This window comes from Stegodyphus dumicola, chromosome 4 (assembly GCF_044657685.1).
Source record: "Stegodyphus dumicola isolate Sdum_Otavi_A_Nest chromosome 4, ASM4465768v1".
NCBI lineage: Eukaryota > Metazoa > Arthropoda > Arachnida > Araneae > Eresidae > Stegodyphus > Stegodyphus dumicola.
In genome coordinates, this window is record NC_140771.1 from 234,108,683 (window position 1) to 234,133,028 (window position 24,346).

General features: G+C 31.0%; 1 protein-coding gene across 4 annotated transcripts in view; it reads right to left on the reverse strand.

The window, feature by feature from the left end:
- LOC118184903 (uncharacterized) overlaps positions 1-24,346 on the reverse strand; it is a 145,178-nt gene that overhangs the window by 93,285 nt on the left and 27,547 nt on the right. For all 4 annotated transcript variants that reach the window (XM_085816076.1, XM_085816078.1, XM_085816077.1 and 1 more), the window contains 4 exons: positions 16,617-16,717; positions 11,662-11,787; positions 9,731-11,190; positions 594-1,444 (listed from right to left, as the gene is read on the reverse strand). In XM_085816076.1, the coding sequence (XP_085672202.1) occupies positions 594-1,444; positions 9,731-11,190; positions 11,662-11,787; positions 16,617-16,717 (2,538 nt within the window). The remainder of the gene's footprint in view (positions 1-593; positions 1,445-9,730; positions 11,191-11,661; positions 11,788-16,616; positions 16,718-24,346) is intronic.

Genomic DNA, 24,346 nt, shown 5'->3' on the forward strand with positions numbered 1-24,346 from the left:
TGGAGAACACAAATTATTTGCCAAAACCACTGCCAGATTGGTGATATCTCATCAATTTAATGAGATAGCCATTTACCTCAATGTTAAATAGATTTTCCCCAGTAATCTTATTTTCCTGGCAGAGTTCATCTCTTCAGAGTTTTCATGTTACATTATATAAAAGCTACAATTTCACATATAATTTCACTGAAATTATTTATATATATAAATTCGCAATAATAATTATAGCTAGTGGTGCTAACCCTGGCTCCACTGAATTCCACCTCAGAATATCTATGGGGTCATTTAAGCTGAAAGCTATGCAAATATTCAATACAATCCAAAGTTTTCTCTAAAAATGTTTTAAGTAAGTTTGGAATAGCATAAACATGGTAGAATATTATAAACTAATGGTTACTATACCAAGGAGAGTTGTAGTGAAAACATTACAAATATTAAAATTGTGAATAATTATTGCTCACATTCAATGACATGGTTTTTATTTATCTCAAAACTAATTCACAGTAAATGCAATATTATAGTGTGTCTAATACTTATAGTCAATGTTGTGTATCTCAAAAATGCAGGAAAAAAAAAAAAAAAAAAATACTCACTGTACCATCTTGATCATCAGAAGTTAAACCATTGTCACTTTCATCCTGACTGGAATTTAAGGTTTCTTTAAGAGCAGATTTACAATTCCAAGATTTCATAACTGATTTTTTAATTCTTTTCCGAGAAGAGACACTGCCTTTTTCATCTAATTTTTTCTTAAGCTTCACCTTTAAATATAATTTTGGCCCTAGGGATTCATCACTAATACACAAACTTTGTGAAATGGAAGTTTCATTTTTATGTTCTGAAAACAGATTGGGAAGACTTGATGATCTAGTTAAATGATTTGAATCAAAACACTTTTTTTCATCAGTTTTCATCAAGTTTGCAGGCTCCTTTTTCAACGTTGAACGTTTATTGTCAGATTTGCTTTCAAGTGCATCTTTTCCTTTTTTTGATAGAACAAATAAATCTTTATTAAAATCAGCCAACAATTTTTCTTTCCAGATCTCTCTGTCCTGGCTTAAAATATTATTATCTTTACAACTTTGCCTTATTTCACTGTTATTTTTGCATTGGCCATCGTCTGAAACAGTACTATTGATGAAATCTGAAACTGAGTCTGAAGAAACACTTTTTGAAACAGCTACATCTTTATTGATACATGAGCTATTTTCTTTCTTGGCAAATTTACCATTTGTTATTGAATCTTTGGAAGATGCAGCAACCTTTAGTGATGATTTAGAGTTTCCTTTTGTGGTATAAGGAAATCCTCCAATTCTTGACTGACTTAATCTTGCAAACTGAACAGCTTGCTTTTCTTTATTTTCATTTGTTAATGCAGTTCTTTTTGCTGGAGAGTTTCTGCATCTATTACGTCCACGTACAGTCTCCCATCCATCAGAATCCTCTACAAAGATATTAATAATTAGTAAAAATATTTGTTTACTTAACTACTAATTAAATCAAAGATAACTACTAATTAAATAAAAGACATATGAAGAAAAATATAAACTTTTTATTCAGATGACTTTGGTGAAAATAATACAAATATGAAACAACACTGCAAATCATACCTTCTAAGAAAAAAGTTGCACACAACTAAACCATAAAGAAAACAAAAGAAAAAATACAAACAAGATCAAAATAATGAAACAGAAATTTATCATGATCAAAATGCAGACAATATGGGTAATAAAATAATTTTTAATTCATTGAAAGACTATTTTTTCTTACCTATTAAAAAAAAAAAAAAAAGGGGGGGGGCATTAAGAAATAAGCTAATCAAAATCTACCTTCTCAGCCAAAGGTAAACATTTTTTTTTAACATCAATCTTTTAAGATAGCACTTAACACTCTTAGTTTAAATTATCACTGATTTAAATTTTCAGACAGAATACTTGGATCATCAATATGATAAAAGAATAACCTCATTTGATTGGTAACATAAAGTCTAACTAATAAACTTAAAACTGATAGTTACATTTTATATAAATTATGTCAATCACTTGGAAGAGCTACACCATATACCCAAAATTTACTTTGTTAACTAGCATTAAACAATAATTTCTGTATCTCGTAGAACTATTCATACTGTTTGTAATCCCAGAGCTAATTTTCAACAAGCTTTTCATAAGAATATCTAAAATTTGAATTTAAGTACATTAGATTGATATCTGCAAAATTTCCTCTCGGACATGAACCCAACATTTGTATGAAGACATTTCTTATACATTTCCATCAAAAAAAGTATCAAAATGCAGTGAACCTGAAATGATGAGCTTTCCAAAGCTATCCAAAACTATTAAGATGTGAAAAACTAATAAAAAATGTTTAACCCACTCTTCTCAAACAATGAATACATTTGATTTTGAATTTTTATATAAAATATATTTATTTAAATTATTAATTACAGGTTAATATTCTTAAATAAAATATATGTTAATACTATATGGTCTCACACACACATATATAAATTATTGATATATTAATTTTAGGAAATTAATATATTAATTAGTATAAATTAATTTTAGAAACGGTTGAAGATACAAAACACAGAAACAATGAAATACTTCTGCCTTCATAGTGTAGTGGTCTGCATTCTGGGCGCATATTCCAGATGTCTGTGGTTTGATTCACAGTGAAGGTGTTGCTAATTTTTCATGACTCCAGGACGGTTATTCTACGCTACGAGAGTCGACAGCAAGTTGTGGGCCGTCAGATGTCGCTGCTAGTAAAAAACAGGTCTGCCCGACATCCTATATTCTCTGAGTACGGAAGTTGTCGAAAGCGCATGAAAAAGTGTTGCCGTGTCGTCAATCAGGGTTGTGCAGTTGACGTACTAAGTAGACAATGGCTTATATGTGTTTTCGACGCTGATTTTTTTCATATTGAAACGAAGAATACGGTTGTAGATAATAGATAGAATTGGTGGCGAATTTATAGAAAATATGTTGATGCTTTTGCTCTGCCAAAAGATGTTTTCATTGCGTATTTCAGATTGCCAAAAATTTATAGTTATTTTAATTTGCGATGAACTGAGAGAGTATTTGGAGCCACGTTCAGAAAACAAGAACGTAATTTCTACTGAAAGAAAGGTTATACTATTCCTGAAATTATAGATATAAATTGTAATTGTACGCTTTAAAAATGTAGAAGATAATAAGTTTATCAAGCACATAAACCTTCTTCATTTAATACAGATATAGACATCCGATAAACTTCTACTCGATTTATATACAGCAAGAATTAGGTTTACTTTAAAATCTAACAGTTGAATACCTTACAAATAATACTGTGAACACAAAAATGTCGTTCATTATTACGCAAAATTCACACTACTGTAAAATAAAAATAAATAATAATAATAATAATTATTATTATTATTATTATTATTATAAAACTATAAAATAGCTTTATAATATTTTTTTCAGTAGTTGCACTACTACTAGTGTGATATTTTTAAAAATAAGTTTTAGCTCAGAGGGGCTATTAATTTCGTTTCACAATAAATGGCGTTTCACTTTTCAAATCGTTGCCACCAAGTATTGTCGCACTCTATTATATTTAAAGAAATTAAATAATGAGGAATCTTCAGAATGTATGAATGTTTCTCGCACTGTGATAAAACAACGGTACTTAGAGCCATGAAATTCTGAATAACGTAATCCTCCATCCTAATATAGGCATCTGGAGGCCCAAATATGGAACTGGGAATTTGTATTATTATCCATTTCATATATCATATTTTGTAAAGCATTTATGAGTTTTTGATTAAGAAACCCAGTGATTTCAAAGTGAGCCATGGCAACATTGTACGGAAAAAACATTTTCATCTCTAGCGCGCGAGACTATGTATCGGAAATTCTAAAGATATGCTTTTTTTAAATTATATGATATTGCTGTTGAATTGAATTTTATAGTTTAAGTGCAAAAAACATATTTAATAAATAAAGGTAACACGCAAAACGTTAAAAATATGGCCCTTTGGGAGTACTATAAAATCTGAAGGCTTTCAGATTTTCTTTTTTCTTTTCTTCCCCCCCCTTTTTTTGTGTGTAATTTTATTACGTTTTAAAAGTGGTTTCTAAGTGAGGACTTTCTAAGGGAAACTGGCTCCTATACAAGTTACACGTGGGGAAAGCCATGAAAACGCCGGCCAGCTCATTCGCAGGATTTGAACCTTGGACCAAACTACCTGTGTTCATCGACTCTACCGCTCAGCGGCTGGTGGGCTTGTTAGCAGAATTATACTGTATTATTGTAGTATTATGCTATAAGACTGAGGGTTTGTTCATGGAATAGTACTTTTGTAACCTATTATAGTGTTAAAAAATCATTGTTTCTTTGCAAACTTTAAAAAAAAAAAAAAAAAAAAAATACTGTTCATAGCATTCTTAATTTTATATTGTAAAAGAGATATTGATTATTATTAGTTTTCTATTTAAAATGTGTCGAAACACTGGTTTGACAGGGACTTCAACTGCAGGAGACCTACACTGATTATTTTTACTTTAGTACTTCCATTGTGAAAATATTACTATCTTTTAATTATTTTCACAGAACAAAATCTTTTGAGAAGGAAGAATATTTAAACTGAGCAGTTGTTATATATATACAAAATTAAAATAACAGCAATGTAATATCGAAAAAACGGTATTAGTAATTGTGTGACAAAAACTGCAAAACGAATTAATCACACATACAGCATAGATTAGTTTAATTTTGGTTATATATTTTATATTGAAAAAATATTTTCTTTCATGTTAATTATAGAATAAATTATTTAAAATAAAGCATTTTGATGCGTATGTGATAATTGAATGCAGCAGCAATCGGCCATACTGTAATAGCGAATGAATTTTATTTCTTTTACTGAAAGAAATAATTTTCATAGAAAAAGAAAATAAAAAAAGGAAGAAATATTATAAAAGAAATATTTTCTTTCTAATTTCTTATTTAAAGAAATATTTTTCCAATAGTAACTGTAAAATAAATTGCGAGAAAACAGTTTTAATGTAAGCATGGGGGAAAAAAAAAAAACTTAGTTTGCTATTAGATAGTAATGCAAATTAATCATATTATAAATTTAAATGATTAAAATTGTTTTTTCTAAAAGGATTTGAAGTAAGCTTAATTCATTTATCTATTTACCATTGCTTTCATGGTATCCCATATCACTCTTTATTTCTTAGCTCTAAATTGCTGCGTTAACTTTCCCATTAAAAAACGGGATTTTCTTTCACATAACACAGCAGCATATTCTACTGCGTGTTGGTCATAATACTGTTTTGTGCAATTTTTTTTAGAACTACAAATGCAGCGTGTGAGCAAAGAATTTGTAAGGGATGCGAGTTAGTGAAATAATGGGAGAATATTCCTAGAACTTCAGCCAGTGCGTGCTATAAATTTCGTCACTCGCCTGTACATATTCTTTGCCTGTACTACGATTGGTCTAAAGTTCCTTGAAGCCTTGTCCCCTTTCAGTAAAGTTAAATGGACCCACCCGCCCACCAACTGAGGACCACAGAATGGCTTTCTCTGATAAGTTGTGATGGCTGTCCATACCGGTTTTTTTGAGCCAATATTGTCGGCTCAAGTTGTAGACAGATCCAGTGATCATAGAATAGGCATCCTGCTTCCAAAAAATACCTAATGTCTCTGCAGCGGTGCCCGAACTAAAAGGGTGGTGGAAGATGATTCTCCACACCCAGGATTTGGCGATTGGTTCCCCCCCCCCCCCCAAAAAAAAAAAAACCAGTTGTCTTTTAAAAGGGGATTTATATAAGGTATTTCTCCTGCCTTTGAAGTGTAGTGGTCTGCACGCTGGGCACATTTTCTAGAGGTCTGTGGTTCTATTCCCGGCAAAGGCATTGCTCATTTTTCATGACTCCTACTTCAAAAAAATACCTAATGTCTCTACAGTGGCGCCCAAACTAATAGCGAGGTGGATTATGATTCTCCACACTCAGGTTTTGGTGATTGGGTCCCCTAAAAAAAAAAAAAAAAAAAAAAAAAAAAAAAAAAAATCCATCTATCTTTTAAAAGGGGGAGCATATAAGGTATATAAAAGGTATTTCTCCCGTCTTAGCATGCCTTTGTAGTGCAGTGGGCTGCACGCTGGGCACATATTCCGGAGGTCCGGGGTTCCATTCCCGGCGAAGGCGTTGCTCATTTTTCATGACTCCTGCTTCCAAAAAATACCTAATGTCTCTACATTGGCTCCCAAACTAAAAGGGAGGCGGATGATGATTCTCCACACCCAGGATTTGGCTATTGGGTCCCCTAAAAATAACCCCAGTCGTCCTTTAAAAGGGGGAGTATTTCTCCCACCTTCTTAGCATGCCTTTGTAGCATAGTGGTCAGCAGGCTGAGCGCATAATTCGGAGGTCCGTGGTTCAATTCCTGGCAAAGGCGCTGCTCATTTTTCATGACTCCTCCTTCGAAAAATTACCTAATGTCTCTACACAGTGACATTAAATGAGGCTTTAAAACTAACCACAAACAATATTAGGAAAAATGAATACTCATGTCTCAGAATAAGGAATTTACAGAAAATACTTAATCTCAAAACATTACATGCAGAGAATACGTTTTGTGATGCAAATAAATCAAACACTTTAAAATAAAATCTTCACTATGTTTTATATTTCATATCTATTTAATTCCTATAGTGGGACGCATAAACATAATTTTCCCCTCTATAAATACTTTACTTAGAATTTTTTTTTATTTTATGAAAAATACTGCATTAAGTTCAATTCATCAAAATTCCATGGATTTTTATTTCAGACACTATACTATTATCAATGTAACCTTCTGACGGTACAGCTGCTTATATCTAGTCAGGATATCACTTTTTTTAAGATTTATTGGTACTTTCTGAATTTTTGTATCCCTACTGAAAAGTCACAAATTCACCGACGTCTTTGGAAAGCATTCAGGAACTCATTTTCCACTGATTCTTTGCCAAGCTAGGTAAGACAAAAGCCATTTCCATAAAAGATAGGAAAGACAAAGCCATTTCCATAAAAGATCAATCAATAAAATAAAATAAAGCAAGAAAGATCAGTAATAAAATTCTTACTTTTCTCCAGAAATCCTTCTATAATTTTTTTGAGCTACTGCTCTCCCATGAACCCAGCATTCTACATTTACTTCAAATAAATTGCATAAACTCTGAATTACGCACTACTTTGGTGTACACCACTCAACAATAAATAAAGTGAACAGCTGTTCTATATGAGATAAGCTATTTTTAAATCAACTTTTGGCCTATATTCTGCCAGCCTACTCACAATCTTTCCACATAGTATGCCCATAAAATTCATAAGAAGTACACCTTACACAAAAAAGGGGGGCAGTTCTATATCTCCCATCCTCTTTGACCGATTGCCAAAACTTAACTTGTGTTTTCCATGTCTCAGAAGCGCTACTTAAGATATATATTAGATTTATATACCATAACATTGTTTTAACATAGGTACTTTGACACAAAATCAGACTCTTTCTGAAATAACATTGAATTTGGTATATATTTATTAATATCTCTTTTTTATTAAACTTATTTGATTCTTCCTTTCACATTTTGAAATTTAGGTTCATTCCAAATAAACTTCAGCCATTTTTATGATTTATTTTAAAAATTTGTATTTTTAATAATTGTTATAAATTCTTTGAAAAACATTTTGAATTATAAACTACAGTACAAAGTCTTTAATCCGGACTCATCGGAACTTCGGGGATTCTGGATTAGGGTTTTTCCTGATTATAGATCATCAATTTAAATCTGGCAAGATGGCATGCAGAAATTCTAAAATTAAAAATATGAAACCGTAATTTATGAAATAAAGAACAATTATGATCTAAAGAGTATATATATAAAAAAAAAAAAAAAGCTTAATATTTATTTGTTTACTTTATTAAACATTTCTTTCAATGTAAGTTGTTTAAGTTGCTTCATTTTTTATGTGATAATACATTCTCTTTAATTCTATAAACAGACATAATTTCTTGTACAGTTACAAAGTTCAAGTCCTGTAATTGCTGTGCCGAAAATACCGACTAGCTTGTCAATCGAAATTTTTCATTTTCACTAACCTCTCTGTCACTTTCTTCATGCCTTTATCCATTTTTTACAGCAATTCCACTTTTTGTTTGATGGACATCAAAACATGCTTTCGCTTTGTAGATCCTTTGGCAGCTCCAGAATCCGACACTCTTTTTGACATAATCGAAAGTTCAAGCTTACTTTTAATAAAATTGCCCTAACAGTCTGCCAAAAATAACAAGCAGGATCCAATTAGAAGATTAAGGGACAACGCAATCTGCAACATTAACTAAAATAGATAATTAGATAATTTTAGCCTAGTTTATACCATCCGTTATACATTAAACGAGCATGCGTAAATGTATTATGCGCACGCGTAAACGCTATGCAAGTGCAGAAAGTTTGTAGCTTTGAGGTCCAGATTATAGATCATTCTGGATTATGGACGTCCGGATTAAAGACTTTGTACTGTATAAAATTTTTACCATCATCTTAAAGTATATAGATGTATTTCCAAGCATAACTACAAAAAATTGGAGTTTTTTTTTTTATTTGAAATTTCCTAAGATATATGTGAATTTACATATTGGCATGTTTTGAAATTTGGCATATTTATTATAAGCGATAATAAGCCAAATGTGGTCTATGGATTTTGTTAAAAATTATTTAAATATATGAACAATGATCTTTTTTCCACTCCACGTACAATGAAAAAAGGAAAGGAAAATAGGTTACTATAAATTAATAAGTTCAACCAAGTGAATTAATCTTGGCACAAACTGGAAAAAATGCACCAAGATAAATTTTTAAATTTCTCACCAAAAAGTACAAAATTTAATAGCTAGGCAAAATACAAAATTTAATATCTAGTCATAATAGCTAGGCATTGAGTTGTAGAATTGAAATATGGGAAAAATTTGGTATGTTATTTCAGAAAAAATTCGCTTTTGTATCAAAATAAGTATGTTAGAACAATGTTATATATAAATCTAATATATATACTAAGTCGAGCTTTCAAGACATGGAAAGCGCAAGTTAAATTTCGATAATCAGTTCATAGAACTGTCCCCCCCTTTTTTTTTTTATGCAAAGTGTACAACTTAATAGAATGCAATTTCTGCATTCTCTATTATTGGGCAAAACATCATATTCCTACAGAAGAGCAATGCTTTCGTTCTCACCAGCAGGCAAACTGCACAGCTCCATTATGATTCATTACAAGAAAAATAAATATACTTATTGGAGGGAACTACTCAGGAAAATTATGACTGAAAAGCAAAAAATCCACGGAAACAGAAATGTGATATCGTATAAATATTCTGGTAACATGCTGCATATGAAGACTTTTTCATATTCATTTGCAGGATGTCATGAACACAATTTTGTGATATTTCAATGGGAAAGCAGATAATCAGATATAAAAAGTATTGATTTATTATATCAATCTCAACCTACGAAAGCTTGCCCTTTTTCACTGTCATCTAAAAGTTGTTTTTGTATTTATTAAGATTATCAGTAGTAAAGCAAAATATGCAAAACAAGGTAAGGAATGCCGATGATAAGTTAACTAAATCATGAAAACACAAAAGACTCATTGAAAAGCATTTTTCACTCACAATTAATGTTAATAGAAAAACATATATTTACCATCAGGAGCTGATTTTGTGATCTCTGAAATTTGCTCAACACTGGAAGATTTATCAGTCCAACTTCTCTTACTAGATATTTTATGAAGCGAAGTTGTAGATCCACTTTTCTGGGGTAATTTGATGGCATGCGATACCATACGTGTTGGTGTTTGTTTTGCACTAGTATTTGTTTTTCCAAGTTGATTTTTTGAACTAAGAGAAGATACCAAAGAAATATTCCTTCTTATAGCAGATTCATAATTAGATTTAATTTTTTTACTTTCTGCAGAACTAATTGATTTTGCAGCTTCTTTTTTATTTATGCTTGGTTTCTCATTTGCTGGCTTTGTATCCAGATTATCATTTGAAGATTTCTCCAAATTCTGACTATTATTATTAACTGCCATTTTAACTACACTTGGTTTGGTTTTAGAATGTATTTTTTTCAAATTTGCATTTGCTAAATGTTTACAGGAATCTGCACCAGAATAAATTTCCTTTTTTGTTGGAACTTCTTTAATTTTAGGGGCAGCTTGCTCTTTAATTAATCTGTCTTTAACATTCACATCACAAGATGTAATATTTTTAGAAACAGCATTAAGTTTTCGATCAGATGAATTTACAGAGCTTTGCTTAGAACCAAATACAGCTGATGTGATTTTCTCACTTGCGGTCTTTTTCAAAGACGTTTTTATTTTTAAATTACTTTTACTTTTTTCAGCTGCTGATCCCAAAGGCACCTTCGTGGACATAGAATTTTGTGAAGAATTTTTTAGCCTGCCCTGTAATTTTGAACTTTTACTATTATTTTCAGCTGGACACTTAAGAGAAACATCTACACAATTAGCAACTTCAAATGTATCCTTACATGTTGAATCTTCTTCACCATATTCAGAATTACAGTTAACATGATTTACAGATTCCTGCACTCCATTAACAACAAAATCACCGGTAGAATTCTGAATATTATCAATAACTGAAGTAACTATTGAATTCTGCATACCATTAATAACAGAAGTATCTATAGACTTCTGTGTATCATTAGCAATAGGTTTCTCTTTATTGATATTGTCAATTTCAATCAACTGAGGAATATTTGTTTCTGTTTTCTTATCCACACAATCAGCAGTATTTAATATATTACCCTTATTGTCATATAAACTTTCACTCTCATTTTCAATTATTGTGCTTGGTTTTAATACAGTAGAAGTATCTGATAGACAGCATACTTCATTAATGATCAAATTTTGATTGCATGGGAAAACAGTATCTACAGAAACAGGTTGCACAGCTATACTAACATCACTATTATTTTCTATTACTATTTCATTCGTTTTCATAGGATCTAGTAATTCATCAGTTTCTGTGTTTGAGAGACATGTTTCTCCAAGTTTAAGTACAGGTGTCTGCTGGACAGGATTATTAGAGCAAATCTGTGAAATGTTGTCAGCTTCACAAGCAGGCAGTTGCTTAGGTTCACTGAAAAAATAATTTATGTTAAGAAATTAAACATTATGTTTAAATAAATAGGGGTTAAAATAGATAAGGATTAGAAAAACAACTATCAAGTTTAACACCCGATTTTTCATGCATATAATGTATTTTCATATTAGAAGTCTGAAATAGTTTTCAAATATTTTTATTTTTTCATACAATATACTATTTCTGAAGACGAAAGGGGAAAAAATAAACACTAAAAAACTTTTAGGTGTATGTTCATTTGCAATAAAAATAATTTCTCTGATTAATGCTTTATAACCCTTTGGTAAATGTAAAGTTGAGCATTTTGTTGTTAGTACAGAATCATCCAAATAATGAAATGTAAAAGAAAATTAATTCTTTATTTAGGGAAAAGTATTACAGTTAAGAAAAAAATTACCAACTGCAAAATTTATGTTTTACTGTAATACATGGAAATAATTCTTCAGCAAGTGAACTGAAAATACTCACTTGGCAGTATCAAAACAAAGAACTCTCTTAGCTTGACTCCCTGCAGTGAGTTTTTCAATGAACACATTTTTTAACAGAGATTTTCCTGGAGAAGATTTCCGCACTTCCCATGCTAATGAAGTTGGTCTAAAACAGATATGTCAAATATCATTGAAATATTTTTTAAACAATAATAATGTGCATAGCTAAATAAAGCTTTACTTATTCAAAATCATCAATGATGTAGTTTATACATTTATCCAGTAGGTTACTTAGGGTTGATCTGATATAACACAAATGATCTTCATAACTAATTTATACATGCAATAATAAAGGGAAACATTAAAAATGAGAGATCCATTTACTGCAAACACGGTCAACTTGCATTTGTATGATCCTCAAATTAACAATCCAATTCTATATTAAGACTCGCACGAAAGTCTTCACTGATCTTCCTTTAGACATACTCAGTTTGTCTTTCAATATAATGAGCAGCCAGCTGACTAAAAGTGCATTATACTGACTTTGAGATTACAAAAATGCAAGTTTTTTAACATTTTCGCCCTCTGCTGAAGGAAGCAGATTTAATGCATAATTACTCTCAGCTGATCATCATCACACTAAGTTCTTTACTGACAGGAAAATATATAAAAGAATGATTCTTTATACAGTGAAATTAGGTGATATTGCACTAATTTACTAGTGTGATATTGTAATAGTATGAAAATTATTTATATGCATACATGGCAGTAAACTTAAATGGTTTCTGTACAATAATGAAACTTTATCCTTCTTAGAATTTAAAGATATGCAGAAGATTCATAATAAATCATCCTTGTCCCATGTGAATTGACTACTAGCGTTAATCAACAACTGAATCCATGCATGCTTTAGTTTATAAAATTTTAATTATTTATTTAAACTATCTCTAAGCACATAAATAAAATAATTTGATATCCTGGTTCTTTAAAGCTTTAATAGAATAGCATATTGATCAATCATTTATTATTGATCTGCCCACAACAAAGTAAGTATCAAAAGTATTATTGTTTAAGTATCAAAATAATCATTTGATACTTAAAAATTAACTGGTACACATGGTTAAACTAAAGCTAAAAATGAGATAAAAACTCTAAGTTGACACTGCAGAACCACATTTAAGCAAACAGAATAAAATTAAAATGACCAGAGCTTTTGCAGATGACCTGTTTGTTTCATCAGCTAGATCTAGAATCAGTTGATGAAGCAGATGGGTCATCTGTGAAAGTTCCAGTAATTTTAATTTTACTCTTTGTTTAAATGTGGCTTTGATGTGTCAACCTAGACAGGGTTCGTAGCCACATTTTAGTTAAAAAATAAGCACCTATAAGCACTTTTCAAGCACATTTTAAGGAAAAAATAAGCACCTGTCTAATTACATTACACACAACTGCAAAACCTTAAAAGAAAAATTAGACTTGTAATTTAAAATATGAGAAATGCAATATTTATTAAGAGAATGAGCATTACCTCAACCATGGAAAAACAATTAATTTTTTTTTTTTTTTTTTTAATTTTAAATGTCAGTTCAATTTACAGAATTAGTTTACAATGAGAGAAAAAAAAAACTATGCGGAACTAAACTTTATTACAAGATTTAAACTTCAGTTCAAAATATAGAAAATAAATAATAATAAGCCATATTAATTGTATTCGTTTGGCAAGTAATAATAAATACAATTTATTTTTCCACTCATATTAATATTTAAATAATTTGACTTGAATCAAAATTCTGAACATTTTCTAAATTTTCATTGCATAACAGTTTTCCCTTAACATATATTCCAAGCAAAGTAATTTAAGTAAAAAAGAGGCACATTTCTGAAATCAGAAGACGGGAAATTGTTTCATGCAGTGATCCTTTAACAGTAAAAGCTTAACTAAGCCGCATACTCGGAAATTGCTGAATATTCTGGATATTAAGTGGAAAAAGAGGAGTGGGGGAGATGTAGCCGTTCTTTAGATTTCTCGGCTAAATAAATGAATTTGACATTTCAATATGTGCATCATATAAAAATAGACCAACGAAACTCAGAAATATTCTGCTTAGAAAGCACAGTAAAACTCTTTTAAGTGTTCATAAACAAATCTCAAACTGAACATAAAAATTAATTACCTCTGCAAAATACCGCAAACATTATTGCGCAATACTAGCGTCGTAATTCTTCCACATGTGATATTACGCAATCGTAATCAACAGCTGCCGGTATTCTGAGAATAAAGAACTAAATAAAGGAAAAGAAAGAGACTTACTAATCTGGGGTATTTTCTGATTCTAATTTTCAACAGACAGCGTTAAAGTTCCGGAATAGAATCAATCTTCGCTTGTGTTAGGTACACCGCAAAAACTTTTAGTCCTATTCAATCCAGATTGGACAGCGACAAAAAAAAAAAAAAAAAAGTCTGCTGCTTCAATATTAGAGATTTTGCGCAGAAAGGGAAGAACCTTCCAACCTCCGCACTGTATAATGTATTGGGGGGGGGGGAATAAATAAATAAATAAAAAGAGATTTTATTTTGACTATTCGACTACTTTCCTTTTATGTAAGCCATTCCGAATATTATTCCTTAGAAAGCTAATCTGTGTAAAAACACACCCATTTTTGAAAGTTTATCTACACTTCAGCAGTTACTGCAACTATATTATTATAAATATTCATGCATATGCTCATAATATAAGCATAACGATCATAATAAACACGAATATGAACTGACCACGCGGAACGAGAATGCAAATTATTAAAATCTTGATAGAAATTCAAACGTGTGTAGTATTTGGGTGGGAGGAAAAGAATACCGAATGTACCGGAATTTTCTACCACTTTTGCAATTCTTTAACCAATAGAACGGCATGCACCTGTCTGTACTCTTGCACGCACCATAGGTTAAAGCAATTTTCGGGAGTATGATTCACCACCTGACGTTGCATATAAGGAAGTTAAAGTTGTTTATTTAGTTTCGGCTTTGGTGCGGGGAAAAAATGCGCGTTCATTAAAAAAAAAAAAAAGAAAAAGAAAAAAAGAAAAAAAAAAGAAGCGCTAAAAACAAAAAAATAAGGGCTTTAAAGAAAAAGTATGCACCTATAAGGGAGTTTATATTTTATTTTCAAATATAAGGACTTATAAGCACTTGTAAGGACCGCTGCGAACCCTGCTAGAGTTTCTATCTCATTTTTGACCATTTGATAAAGCATCATTTTCTGTTGATTTCTTAATAAAAAGTGAGTTGATTATATTAAGAAGCAATTTAAAATTGATGAGAAACATGCACTGCATAGAAATACATATTACATAACAAAATGTGCATATGGCTTGCAATTCTAGTTTGACCATGGCAAACATAAGCTAAGCTGGCATTCTGCCAAAACATTTAGAATCTTTCAAAGGGGTGTTAATTTATGTAGCAGAGTGAGGGGGATCACTTTAGAATTTACTCTTCCCTTTAAGAGGGATTGGATTGGATTATTCAATTATGGCAAAGCACATGAGAGCTATTTGCCCGAGGGAGGGATGCCTTCGTGAGGACTTTCTAGGGGAAACTGGCTCGTATACATGTTACACATGGGAAAAACCATGAAAACGTCCATGCAGCCAGCCCGTTCATGGGATTGGAACCTCAGACCGAACTACCAGTGATCAGCGTTTTTACCGCTCGGCCACTGGTGGGCTCACTCACTTTAAGAGGGAGTTTACTATCAAAGGAATCAAAGTCCCATGCCATCCATCCAGTGATCCGATCATCAGTTGTTTTTGTTTCAGACTCGCAGAAATAAATACAATGGTTCACATTCATTTGTGACCCCAGAAACCAAAAATGTAAAAGAAATTGTGTTTTATAATGCATCAAATTCACATAAAGAGCACATATTTCATTCTTTACTTTCAAAAATAAGATCACTGAAAATAACAGAACTATATATTTTAGCAGAAGTAGTATTTTTGTACATTAAAAAAGAATGGTCAACAGGTTTCCACCTCATTTGAGCAGGATATCCTCTGATCATAGTTGATTTAACATGACATTTGCCCATATTCAGATCTTTTACAAAGAACTGTTTCCTTTCTTTTTTCTAAAATATATTTTCCCCTCCAAATATGTTAAATAATGCATATGGATTTTAGTACAAAAATCAAAAAGAAATATAACAGTTATGTATTATAATTATTGCAATTAATTTAATAACTATAATAATCATTTGTTATCATAAAATATAATTATTAAAACATTTCTTTTTTTATTGTGTATATAGAGTATATACATTTTAGCTCAAAGATAAAGAAATATAATAATTATTAATTATAGTATAATTATAATAATTATTTATTACCATTAAGTCATCATCAATTATAATGATTATCACATTTGAATTCATTTTAATGACAATATAATAATGAACCTTATATAATAAAATACAATAAAGTAATTACAATAACAATTATTTTACAATAATAATTATTTATTAAACTTTACCATAAAATTATGTACATACACCAAAATTAAGTTTTGAAAACACTCATATTTTTACCCCTGACCTAAATAAACAAATGCACAAATTAAACACGGTACAATCAACAGTTAATTTAGAAATGATGATCAGCACATTATCTTACATTCCTGAAAAGTAATTTTCTGCCACCTTCAGTCTGTGCTCTTCGACTCCGTGCTTTGAACGCAGTGAAAATAAATAAGGAGGGGGCAGGAGAAACAGAAACAAACCCTACTACATGATTTATGCCCAGCTACCCTATTTCACAAATAAATCAGTCTAAGTGGCATGTATATGTTTGTGATCATGGTCGTAGCTGGTGCAATTAAATTATGAATTCAATGATATTAGAAATAGCAGTAATAACAGTATATTTCTGTTATTACTGCTATTTCTAATATCATTGAATCATCTAATATCATTGAATTGTTAATTTATATATTATATTTACCTATTGGGTGGAGCAGTTTTCTCATAATTTTTATTGATATTGATGTACTGGATCAAAGCATGGAAATCTTTGCTATAATTTTCAAGCATCATAATAGCTTCCTGAAAAAAAGTTACTTATTGAAACAACATGCTAAGTAAAATTTAATTTAAACTTTACAAATACATAATAATAATAATATTTAATTCATATTTATGTCATACATCATTTTAGCATTAAATAACGATAAAATAGAAAAAAAAAAAAATTACATAATCATAGCATAGATAATAGGAAACTTGCTACTGGAAAGTAAATATAAGTCCAAAACATATGGTTATTTTCAGAAAATACAGCAACAACACAGATATATATTTATCTGTGTTTCTGAACAATCTGAATAAAATACTTAATCACACACATATCTGGTTGTAACAAAAGTTTTCCACCGAAAAACATTCTTAATAAAGTTGGGGGGGGGGACATAAAAGCAGTACCTTTAGTGTGTGTAGTAATCAGCAACCAAATCTATGATTTTCTGCCAACATTTTGGTAGCTCTTCAAAGCCTTCAGGTCAGAAACTTGGTGGCTGCGAGTCCAAAAACAGAAAAACCTTATTTCAGATCTCCTGTGCAGAATGGAAGGTAGCATCAGCAACTGCAAGTGTGAAAAAAAGGTAGAAGTCTGAAAGAGTGATATTGAGGCTATGTGGTGAGTGTGGCAAAAGATACCATTCGAGTCCGTACAGAGTCTAGCTGGTGAATGCCAACACATATGGTCTTTCATTATCATCTTGATGGAGCATCACCTTTTTGAGCAGGAACTCAATTCAACGCTTTTCCTTGACAGTGGTATCAGCACGGCCTATCAAGATAAACTTACTGTTGAGGGTTTTACCTTTTTCCTGATACAATTAGTGGATAATACCAAGGCAGTCCCACCAGATACAAAGCATGATCTTTTCGGTAGTCAAATTGCACTTCGCAACGTTGTCAATGAGCTCATCGGATACAAACCAACCCCTTTTTTGGCCTGTGTTGTTGAAGTAAATCCACTTTTCATCACAAGTGACGATCCAGCCCAGAATTTTATCCTTGCGTTGATATTCGACAGGTTAGTGCAGGCCGAGCACATCTGTCCATATCTGAGTCAGCTCATGTGGTAGCCAGCAATTGAACTTGCATGTCAAGTTTATGCAATGCACAGTGAGACTAATGAACATGGCACTAACGTCTAATTCAGTGATCAGTATGCAAGCTCTCGAGTGGTTGCATACTGATCTTCTTCCACAAGTTCTTGTTGGCAGCCTCATCAACATCCATAGGCCGGCTAAAGCACTCTGCTTCTTTAATGTCCTAGTCCTTGTTTTTGAACTTTCGGTACTAAACCTTCACAGTGTCATATGATACAACATTAGTACCGAAAGCCATACATACGATTTAGTGACATTCTGTAGCTGATTTTTTTGCTACAGAACTGGAAGTAAATGATGGTTCTAATCTGGTAGCATGATAGTTCCATTTATAAACCTTGTACTTAATGATAACCACAATTTTTTTTTACATATTTCACAACACAGTGTTTTAAAGGAAGTCTTTCTTTCAAATGCCAAAAAATTGTTAGAGCAAATACAGTATAAAAAGAGGTGGCATGGTAGAAAATATGATTAAATACGCCAACATGAACTGTTTGCGCAGATGATATTTGCGGTGGCCAGAAATTTTTGTTAAAACTCGATATACAGTCAAAAGTCATTAATTCGGACACCCATAATCCGGAATGATCTATAATCTGGTCCTCAAAGCTACAAACTTTCTGCGCATGCGTCGCATTAACACATGAGCATAGGCGTTTACGCGTACGACCTTTATGGCTGCGAATATGCTTGTGCGTGTGCGCATAATACGTTTACGCATGCGCGTTTAATGTATAACGGACGGTATAAGCTAAGCTAAAAGTATCTAATTCAGTTAATGTTGCAGATTGCATTGTTCCTTAATCTTTGAATTGGATTCAGCTTATTATTCTTTTGCAGACTGTTAGAACAATTTTATAAAAGTAAGCTTGAACTTTCGATTATGTGAAATAGAATTTCCGATATATATTTACTAATATGTAACGGATCTACAAACGAAAGTATGTTTCGAAGTCCATTAAACAGAAAGTGGAATTGCTGCAAAATATGGATAAAGGCATATCCTTTGATTATCTAGTCATTCCGAAATATGTTTATCAATTTCACGCTGCTCTGCAGGGAGAGGGAAACGATGCGGCGTGCAATGAATTGGAAGTTGATCTGTCAGCACTATCCTTATCTTTAGGGCAGATGTTTTTATTTTATTTGGCTTATAATTCCTTACTAAATGTAGTATTTCATCTCGATGTACTCCGTCTTTGATATGATTTAAATCAAATTCCTTGTCATTATAATTCGCTTTCGATAGTGAAGAAAGTGACACAGAGTTTATTGAAAACGAAAAAATTTCGATTGACAAATTAGTCGGTATTCTCGACACAGCAATTATAGGACTTGAACAGCGGAACTTTTTAACTAAACTTTGTAAGAAATTATGCCTGTTTAATAGAATTAAAGAGAAAGTATTATCACATGAAACAAAGCAACTTAAACAACTTACATTGAAAGAAATGTTTAATAAAGTAAACAAATATATTAAGCTTTTTCTTTTTGTGAATTTTGATACCCTTTAGATTATAATTGTTCTTTATTTCATAAATTACGGTTTCATATTTTTAATTTTAGAATTTCTGCATGCCATCTTACCAGATTTAAACTGATGATCTATAATCCGGAAAAATCGATAATCTGGAATCGCCGAAGTCCCGACGAGTCCGGATTAACGACTTTTGACTGTATCAGATACTAAAATTAATGCAATCCTAGGAACCTCCAGAATTTGTAATACATGCTTAAAATAATCAGATTGACAACAAAGTAAGCAAATGATTGACTGATACACACTAGGCTTTTTGGTTGGAGGATGAAGTACTTATTTCCGTAAGACTTTTTGTTTTAAGTGAGTATATGCATCACGCAAATTTTCAGTGACTCTACAGTGACACCCAAACTAAAAAGTAGCAGGTGATAATTCATCATCACCAAGATTTGACACTTAGGTTCAGTAATCACCAGTCACTCTTTAATAAGGAGTGTTTTATATAAGATATTTTCTTCGTGGTGTTACTGGAAGTATGCTCATTGAATATTCGGGGGGAGGGGGGTCTGGAGTTTGAATCGCAGTAAAGCCACTGTGGATTTCTTTACTTTCTTAACTTCGAAAAACAATTCTAATGAATCTACGAAACTAATACAAATTAACACTTAGAGTTGCATGAGTTTTTGGATCTGCTCATGAAAACCAGAAATAAAACAGTCTTTAATAGCTAAATTTGTATAATTACTCACTTTAGTCTATGTTTTCATGAGCTTTCATTCATCAACATGATATTTGTATCATTAAAGAAAGTAAGAAAGCAAAATATTTTAAATTAATAGCTAATGTATTCCAAGAGATTAGAATTTCATTTCATACATTTTTTATCTTACACAAACACACACACATATATAATATACAATATATACATGCACATACTCTGATAAAATGGAAGAATTAACTGCATATACTAGTGGCCCATGATAAAAAAAAAAAAGAGTAAAAACTAATAATAATACATGCATTATTCCCAATTTTTTCGTACAGCACTCATACATTTAAAATAAGATGTTCATAAACTCACGTTTTTGGCATCGTATGTTATTTTCCCTCCTCATTTTGTAATAAAGAATTTACAAACTTTACAAATTATTTAATCATTTAGAAATGAAATGGAACCATCATGCAGATAAAGAGAAAAACACTACAGGAAAATTACTTTGAAATTAAAAGAGCAAATCTACTGAACTTTGCTCAGAGATGTGATTAATGATAAAACAGTGAATTTCTTGTTACCTGCTCATCTAAATATAATGAGCGGAGGATATGATTTCTATTTCTTGCCCTTGTGTAACTGCTTGACTTAAATCTTAAGATTTAAGGAAGAATTAAGTTACATTCCGTCTAACACAAAACACACATAAAGTACTATGGTTAAAAATGGTTGTGGATGCTTCCTAGCTTACCAGAAAACCTGAGGTGAAAAACACAATGATGAATAAGAATTATGACTTGAAAACTGGCATTACTTTTCAGATATTAGTTAAATTATGATATAAACATAGGCAAAATGTTTATTGAATGGATATTAAACAGACTAAAAATTTGATTAGTGTACACAAGATGAAAAAACATCAGTTCACTTCCATAACTGATGTCACCTTCATCATGCAATTCCAAAGACAAATAATGTACCATACAGAATGCGAAAACAACATTAAATGTTAATGGTTTTTATGCTTTTACTCATTCAAATGATTAATTGCTACTTTCCCATCAATTTTATTTATCTTTTTAAAAGATTCAAGATTCATATTCTGAATGATAGAGATGATTTTTAATAACTTGAAATTGTCACAATTTCTTAATATTTTAAGGAACCTACAGGTCAAATTCTGTTATTTCAATATAGCAAAGCAGATCAGGGCTATCTGCCTAAGGAGAAAAATGCCTTTTTGAAGGACTTTCTTAGTGAAATTGGCTTGTATTCATATTACAAGTGAGGAAAATATGAAAACCAAATATGCAGCCAGACCCTTTGCTAGGGTTTGAACCCAGGTCAAACTACCAGTATTCAGCAGTCTTAACCACTTGATCACTGGTGGGTATAAGTAATATATACAATATATTTTTCAGATGAAATGAATGATAAAATAAATATTTTTCAAATTTCCTCTGCATATAACAAATATGTGATAGATTAATTTAAGAAGTCCTTAAAGAATTAATCCTCTCAGACAGATAGTTTATGTGTGCAAAGCTGCAATTAATACCACCAATGCTTTTTCACTAATAATTCCATCAACAATGATGGGAAAAATCTAAATAATTCCTATGACTTGTAAAATATAATGAGAGATGCGGAAATTACAAGAACTGTTTGCAATTAAATTTATACCCTAGAACTGAATAACATATTTCTTACCTTACAGCATGAATATAATAAAACAATATTTTCAATATAACATTAAAGTAATTGTACAGTAAACAAATTGAGAGTACATATCTATATGGTTAATATTAAATTAAATTTTAAATGATGGAAGCAGTAAACTTCTTTTTAAGTAAAAAAGAAAAGTTACTTTTCCATTAAGCACCTGCTGCACTTTTTGGTGCCTATGAAAGAGGCCAAACACACAACGAAACCCAATAATAGCACAATCTAAAGAACAAACTATTTGCTGATTAATTTCTCTAATGCAAATCATTTCTTTCAAACTCCTTTTTTTCTTTCTTTTTTTTCGTGCATTTGTTTTCTGTATTTTACAGCAATTGGATTTGAAAATCTTGGATTTATCAAACAACAAAAAAAGAGCAATTATATTTTTTTCCCTAAGATCAAGGTCTCATACACAAAGAAAGACAGTGTTCAAATCAGTAACCAATGAAAGTCAAACATTTATTGAAGCCTAAATAGCTTTGCTATCACCGGTCATGCAGACGGAGAGAAAGGCATTCAAAAAGGAATGTGGTTTGAGAACTTGCATATTCTATCTCCCACCAGTCTTTGATTATTCAAATTGAAAGTTAAATGCCTAAATTATGTGAAATTTCAAAAGATAAAAAAGCATTTTAGACATAAACATCAAACTAAAACATCATATTCGTTTATAGAATTCCATTAATCATGAAAATTGGTGAAGATCTCGTTAAATCTGTTCCAGTCATTCCTGCAGATGTTTGAAGGAACAAATCACTCTCTAGTTAGTTAATCAACATATACAAGATACAGATATAATATATAAAAAATCTGATGTGTACACCACATGACTTCCTTGTACGGAATATTAAATTATATACATTTTTTCTTGCATTTCATTTAAACTTATTGGATTGAATTAAATCTACTTCGCCGACAGCGCATAAACCACAATAGAATAAATGAATTCTTTAAAATTCACTCTAATATTTGTTTACCATAGCGGCACTCTGGCGCTAGATTCACTTAACAGTATTATATTTCGTTCATATTATAACTCATAATGCACAAAATTTATATAATTTAAAGAATAGAATTATCTAATCGTTGCCACATGTTCTATTCAAATACTATAATAAAGCTAGAAAGTCGCATAAAAGAAATTAAGTAAACAAAACAAAAAAGAAACAGTTTTTCACAGACGATTAAGTATTTCTCATTCAATTAATTCAGTTCTCACTTCGTGAGAAGGCAAAAATACATAAAAACTCAAAATATCTATATTAAAAATTACGAAGTAAATCTTAAACACTTATTTCCTCGAAAAAATTCCAGAAAGGATTAAGCATGATTTAATTCGCAATAATAAATGAAGGCGTTATCTTTGTTGTTGCAAAGCTACGTTTTTCTAGATTGGCAACAAATCCACTAGTCTGCTGCTTCAAATGTAAACAAACAATGGCTGCCATCAAGAAAAGGATTAGGCTTAGCGACACTTAAACAACTTTAAAATTGTTGATAATTCTAAAAATACTGCATAGAGATTTACTAAAGGCATAAAAACCTTAACCAGAAGATAAAAACAACATAATTCAATCATTTTTAAAGCACAAAATGTACAATTTACAAACATATAAGACTAAAGAAAGAGATCACGGAGCCGGGTAACAGAATGGTTATATATATAAATATATTTATATATGTTTGGTGCAGCCGATTGCAACCAAAATACGAGGTGCACATCTACATGCTATAGCAGTCCTATAAACAAAATTTCAACGTTCTGAGGCTACTCGTTTTTGAGTTATTTGAGATAGGTATGTACGTACATATGTTCGTATAGATGCCACGAAAAATTCTCTTCAGAATTCATTTTAAAGCAGTTTTATAATTTTTTTGGAGGAAAAGAGTCTTTTATTCTGTCCTTACGTATAGATATCAAGCAAAAACATCATTAAATTGCATTCGATAGTGGTCAAAATGGATATTTTCATTGAAATATGCTGCCTGAAACTTTTCGTGATTACAATACTTCCTTTTAACTTCACACAAGGAAGTAAAAACTTAAATAACTTGTCATACTTTTTCACATAACACAGCCAGTGTTTATCCATTTTTATATAAGTAGGACTTTTCTGGATATCAGGATCTTGTAAATTTGAAAATACTCTACTGCCTGTTGTTTCGTTAAAGACAAGTCCCAAATTTTAATAACTTCTTCAAAATGCAATTGAAAAACAGTTAAATTGTATCTTTTTTTTACAAAATTAAACTGAATAATAAAAAAATTAATCGGGTTTACATAAAGCCAAAGCATTATGTCAAGCTTATTCACTATTGGTGACAGTTTTTGTTTAACTCAAATTGCTACCCTATCCATGCTTTATAACGAAGTTAACAAATCTTTTTGCTTCATTTAACATAAAAAAAAAAATTTCTAGAATTCGAAAATATTCCAGTTATTTGAGCTTTTACTGTATTTGTAAATTTATGAATCCCACCTAGTGCTCCCATTCATTTCAGTTTATTTATTTTTATTAGTAATTAAGAATGAAATAAATTTTTTTCAATAATAAATTTTACTATTATAATGCAATAATACCATGAGCTAAGTAAATGTTTCATATGATAAATATGTTACCATCTGTAAACCATTCTTA